General features: G+C 37.2%; 1 protein-coding gene across 1 annotated transcript; it reads right to left on the bottom strand.

Moving 5' to 3' along the window:
• Positions 1 to 325: 325 nt before the first annotated feature.
• On the bottom strand, positions 326 to 1,318 carry LOC118833766 (zinc finger protein 883-like). Its single transcript, XM_036741167.1, has one exon. The coding sequence runs from the start codon at positions 986 to 988 to the stop codon at positions 326 to 328; it is 663 nt and encodes a 220-aa protein (XP_036597062.1). The 5' UTR covers positions 989 to 1,318.
• Positions 1,319 to 6,217: the final 4,899 nt, after the last annotated feature.

The following is a 6,217-nucleotide window of genomic DNA, read 5'->3' as shown; positions in this document are numbered from 1 at the left end:
ATCTAAGTTCTATTTGAAACTTTGTCACTTTTTATTACATTATATGTTTTATTCTAGTGTGAATTCTCTGATGTTCTTAAACCTGTGACCTATAACTAAAGGTTTTCCAAGATCTTTTATATTTATAAGAATCCTCTATGGAATGAATGCTCCTATGTTTAGTAATGGTTGCAATCCAAAGAAAAGTTTTCCCACATTTATTACATACATATGGTCTTTCTCCAGTATGAGTTCTCTGATGCTGAATAAGGTCAGAGCTCTGGCTAGAGGCTTTCCCACATTCATTACATCCATATGGTTTCTGTCCAGTATGAACTCTCTCATGTCAAATAAGGTTTGAGCTATGGCTAAAGGCTTTCCCACATCCATTATCTTCATAAAGTTTCTCTCTGGTATGAATCATCTGGTGCTCAATAATGAATGATTTATGATTAAAAGACTTCCCACACGCTTTACATTCATAGGGTTTCTCTTCAATATGAATTCTTTGATGTTCATCGAAGTGTGATTTGTGGTTGAAGGCTTTCCCACATTCATCACATTCACAGGGACCCTCTCCAGTATGAACTCTCCTATGCTGGGAAAGCTGTGAGCTCTGACTGAAAGCTTTTCCACATTCATTGCATTGATAAGATTTTTCTCCTGTGTGAATTCTCATGTGCTTAGTAATGGTTGAAATTGAACTAAAGGCTTTCCCACATTCATTACATGCATATGGTCTTTCTCCAGTGTGAATTTTCTGTTGCTGAATAAGGTCTGAACTCTGGCTAAGGGCTTTCCCACATTCATTACACGCTAATGGCTTTTGTCCAGTATAGCTTCTTTGATGTCGAATAAGATTTGAATTTTGGCTGAAGGATTTCCCACATTTGTTACATTCGTAAGGTTTCTCTCCAGTATGAATTCTGTGATGCTGAATTAAGTTTGAACTCTGGCTGAAGGCTCTTCCACATTCATTACATTCATACAGGTCTTCTCGAATATGCATTTTTAGGTGCTGATTAAGTTGTGAAGTCTGACCAATGCTTTTCCCACATTGATCACGACCATAATGTTTTCTTCCATCATGAATTATGTGGTGTCTAACTAGGAATGAATTATATTTTCAGCTCTTGCCACATATGTCACATTTGTGGAGTTTCCTTCCTATGAGATCTTTCTGACATATAACAAGATCTGAGATCAGAATGAATTTCTTTCCCATTTATTACACTTCTGGGCTTGTTCTCCAGTTTGGATTTTGTGAGTGAGAATCACCTGCCCAAAACATCTCTCCTGGGGATGAGACTTCCTCAGAGTTTGTTTCTCAAAGTTTTCTTTCTGCATTCCTAATTTCTGCTTATGTTTACAGATTCCTCCAAACTTAAGTATTTGGGGACCATCCTTCGGTGGTCTAAATATTGCCCACACTGATCCTTCAGAAACTTTCTGCTTTGCTGTCACCTGTCTATTATTAGGCCCTTCCTTGGAACCTGAAACACACAAAATATAGATAACAAGTCTTTCTTGTGATAAAAGAAAGGAAATAGCTAGAACAGAATTTAATTTATCCAGACAAAATAAGGGCTCTCCCATGACTGGATCCGAGTATTCATTGTTTCACAAGTCCATTGCAACTACCCTACTGAACAAAAGGGCAGTTGGTCCTTCCCTCAGTCCCCTAAACTTTAAATACCTAGTGTCATCCTGCAGGATATGCTCTCAGTCACTGACACTGACTACAATTAATTCAGTGTCAAAATTTAACACTCCCAGGATATCTGCATGCTCATACGTTCATTCAACAATCACTTAAGTGCTTACTGTACATAGAGTATTGTTCTAGGAGCTAGGGAGATGCAATATTTATGCCAGTTGGGAGATAAAGACAAATGCATATAACTATAATACATAACATTACATAATAAGTATATGATAAGATGAAAAATGTTCTTTGAGGTGTGAGGCAAAAGATCATTACTGGGAGGTACTAATGAAGGAGATAGGATTTTAATTGTGCTTTTTAAAAGAATGGGCAGAAATTCAACAAGCAAAAAAGAAGAGGGAGAACATGTCAAGCAAAGAGAGCGATATGAACAAAGGCACTGAGGGAGGAGAACACAGTGCATGTATCAATATTCAGTTTGGCTCCTGCAAAGTGCATGGAGGGTGGTAATATGAGCTATGGCCAAAAAAGGGATGGTGTCAGAATTGTTGGGGGCCTTGAATGCCAGGAAGAGGATTTTGAAATGTACTTTGTCGGTGACAGGGACTCAATGGAGGTTTCTGAGAAAAGAAGTGGTATAAACAGATCAATACATGAGATTATTCAAGCAGGACAGGTTGCTAGAATAGTTTGGAAGAGGGATAGAGTGTTAATAGGAACTACTATCAGTAGGCTAATACAATAGATCAGGCATACAGTAAAGTGGATCTATATTAGGATGATAACAGCGGGAGAAAAAAGGGATAAGATTAAGGAGATTTTGTAGAAATGTAATTGACAGGATCTGGTAACTGGGTAAGATGGAAGAATCAAAGATAATGTTGCAAACATGATCACAATAGGGTAAATGGTGGAACCATAGGCAGAAACAGTTGGGGGGAAAATCAGGAAGTTTAGGGGGAAAGAGAAACTTAGTTTTGGAAATGTTGAGTTTCAGGTATCAGTGGGAAATCCAGAAAGAGATGTCCTTATGTCAACTGGAGATGTTAATTTGAAGTTGGGAAGGAATGTTGGGGCTGGAGACACACATTTGTTAAGCCTCTTATCTCTATTTGTGAAATGAAAGACTTTGTTAAAGGAATTATCTCAGGCAGAAAAAAAGAAACTGGAGGTTTGGGGGTGGGAGAGAAAGGAAGTGGGTATTTTCCATTGCCTCTGAACCTATGTGTCAAAATCTGCACTCATTTTAAGGTAGCTAGAGAACAGAGTCAGAAGACAGGAAAAATGGTCTGTTCTCTAATCTCTGACCAACTGAAAGATTACCCTGTTCACCTGAGGTACCTCTTCCACTTCCCTAGTCACTCTCTTCATTGTACCCTTAATTACCTCACTCTAAGTGAGTGCATGAAAAGGCCTTAGCCTAAAAGGGCCAGGGTCTCCCATTGCATCCTAGGTCATCTCCAGTCATTCTCAAGAATATCTGGTCACTGAATCCAGATGGCTCTGGAGGAGAAAGTGAGGCTAGTGATCTTGCATAGCCCTCCCCCACTCAAATCAAAGTCAACTGCAAGTCATACCATCATTTCTCTGATGTCATGGTCCTCTTCAAAAACGATGGACAAACACAACACGAACTCCCAGATATCTGGGACAAAAACCCCTACCCAGTCTTCTAATAACACAACAATCATTCTTTTATTTTCCAAGGTAGGCCATTCACAGTCTTAGGGTCTCAGTTTCTGTACTCAAGGCCATGTGGAACTTAAGGAACAGAAAGGAGCTAGAAGCACTGCTCAAGAATTTCTCATTTCTGTGATTGTGGGGTTAAGGACTCAGAATGGGAGGGCATGAAAAGAACCTATGGATGTAAGCCATGGTAGGGACTCAGGGAATGTCAGTCGCTGGGAAGTCAAATACCTTATAACGTGTCTGTGCATGTTCATGAATAAAAACAAGATGAACTCTTAAATGGTAACATAAAAAACTCTCCTATCTTTAAACGCTTTCCAAAGTTCAGACGTGCAAAAAAAGATACTCTGTATCTATCTAGCTCTTAGGAAGATCTTCTATGGCTAGACTTTTAGAGTTGTCCTCTAATCACAGAGTTCCACTGTGTACCATACTTACCCTTGTCTTGTACATTCACTCTTAAGATCCCAGAGCTCCCAACCTCTAACTCAGCACAGGAATTTTCTCTTTGGTCTCATTAACTAGTAAAGCCTCACTCTGAATACCTCCAGCTATAATGAGCTCAAGGAAAAGTTGGGTATAAACTGAAACTCAGAATAGGAGGGAACCTCAGAGGCCATGTAGTCTAAACCATGGCTGAATAAGAAGCCCTGTAAAACAATCCCAATTCATCTGAGGATCAGACTATGCATATGGCGTAATCCTGCAGCCTTTTACCATTCTGGGCATTATTTTCTGGGCAGATTCCAGCTTATCAGTGTTTTTCCTAAAATGTGGCAACAAGCTTTTTTCTGTTTTTTGTGTCTAGTTCTATAGCATTGTCTCCTCATAGTTTGAGATAGTACTAAGCCTATAGATATTTGTAGCTGTCACTATTTTTATTATATTGGTGCTGCCCAGCCACAGACACTGAACAGTTCTCCAACTATTTAGGTTTTCAATTATTTCTTCAAAGACTAATTTGTCATTGTGCCTATCATTAAGCACTGAACAAACTGTGATGTGTAAGTGTAATGGGATATCATTGTGTCATGAGGAATGTCAAATATGATGGATTTGGAGAAGAGTAGAAAGACTTACATGAATTGATGAAAAGTGAAAAAACAACCAAGAGACCAACACTGTATGTACAACGATAAAAAATAATGGAAACAAAGACAAAAAAGACAAGAGAATTCAGGTTAGACATAACGACCAGTGGTGGTTCCAGGTGCATACTGAAGTACACTTTCTTCTTCTCTATTAATAAATAGCAAACTGTAAATACAAAATGTTTTATGTTCAGTAAGGCACAGTTGCTATAACAGAGGGGCTTTTTTTAAAAGGACAGTACTAAGGGGAGGATTCCTTGGGAAATCATTGTTAAGTTAAAAGAAAAAGCATCATAAAGTATTTTAAAAACCCACATAACCTTGATGAACTGAGGTAGTGTGGCTAGAGATGGTCTTGAAATTTCAGGAAGACCTAGGTTCAAGTGTGACTCATATTGACTGAATGACTCTGAGGAAGTCACTTAATCCCACTTAATCCCGCATACCAGGCATCTTTTTAATTCTATAATGCTCCAATCCACAGAGTTAGAGAAGTTCCTCAAGAGGAACTTCATGGATAAAATCATAAGTCCAAAAAAAAAAAAGACCAGGAATTAAAATAAAATGCTAGGTATTTAGAACTGAACACAAGACTTCAAATGTAGTCTGATCAGGTAAATGGCCTGTCACTGCCTTCCTTTTGGATATTAAGCCTCTCACTGCAGCCTGTGCCGTATCAAACCATTGACTCACACTGAGTTTGCAGAATATTAAAACATACAGATCATTTTCAAAATTGCTACCTGTCCATGCCTTTCCTATCATTTACTTGTGAAGTTGATTTTTTTTTTGGAAACCCAACATAAAGCTTCCCATTATCTCTATTAAATTTCACCTCTTTAGATTTGGCCAAATGTTTTCACCTGTTGAGATCTTTTTGGATCCTGTCTTTATGTCATCTTCAAATTTGATAAACATTCTAGTTATATCTCTATTCAAGTTACTAATAAACAACACAGACTCAAGGACAGATAGATCCCTGAAGAATTTCACTTAAAATTTCTGTTCAAGTTGACACCAATCAATGACTATACCTTGGGGTCACTCATTCAATCAATTTCAAATCTACCTAACTGTATTACTGTGAGCTATAATTATCATTACATATAACAACATACAATATTAAATGTAATATATTATATGGAATAACAATAATAATGCAAATGTATAATAACATAATTTTATACAGTAATAATTACGATAATGGGAGTGTGTCTGAATCTGTGAGTTCACTGGTAGATCTCAGTGAAGAAACTCCCTCTACTTCCAGCTCACAGCTGCCAGCAAACTGTGTGTCTATTGTCAGAAGAGAGGCTACCAATAGATTGGTCACAGAGTGATGAATTTTGGGGTCATAGTAATTTTCAAAGTCCATTTACTAAATTACATAAGTGTTATGGTATGCATTGATAGATGGAGTATAGACATAATCTTCCTATAGCACAGGTCTGCCTGCATTAGTCTTCTATGACTTCTTATTGCCTATTGGTTAAAATAAAAATTCCTCAGCCTGATATTCAAAGTCTTTCACAATCTGGCTTCAGTATATCTCTTCTGCTTGATTTCATGCTAGTATACTCTGTATATACTATGTTCTATTAAATAATTATTATTTAATTAATTATTTAGTATTAACTGTGTTGTATTATTAAATAAGGTAATCATTATAGCTCATAGTATTATCACACTGAGAAAATTATAGATCTTTCCTTAAATTATTGAAGATACCTCAATTATTAAATACTCGGGAATAAAGCTCCTTTATATGAAAATTGGCTAAGTTAAAAAGAGT

This window comes from Trichosurus vulpecula, chromosome 1 (genome assembly GCF_011100635.1).
Source record: "Trichosurus vulpecula isolate mTriVul1 chromosome 1, mTriVul1.pri, whole genome shotgun sequence".
Taxonomy (NCBI): Eukaryota; Metazoa; Chordata; class Mammalia; order Diprotodontia; family Phalangeridae; genus Trichosurus; species Trichosurus vulpecula.
Note: the sequence above shows the minus strand (reverse complement) of the source record. Positions and strands in the feature narration are given on the sequence as shown.

What these genes read in the sequence shown, in the direction of transcription:
- LOC118833766 (XM_036741167.1), bottom strand. Translation starts at nt 988, where the DNA reads ATGCATATTCGAGAAGACCTGTATGAATGTAATGAATGTGGAAGAGCC.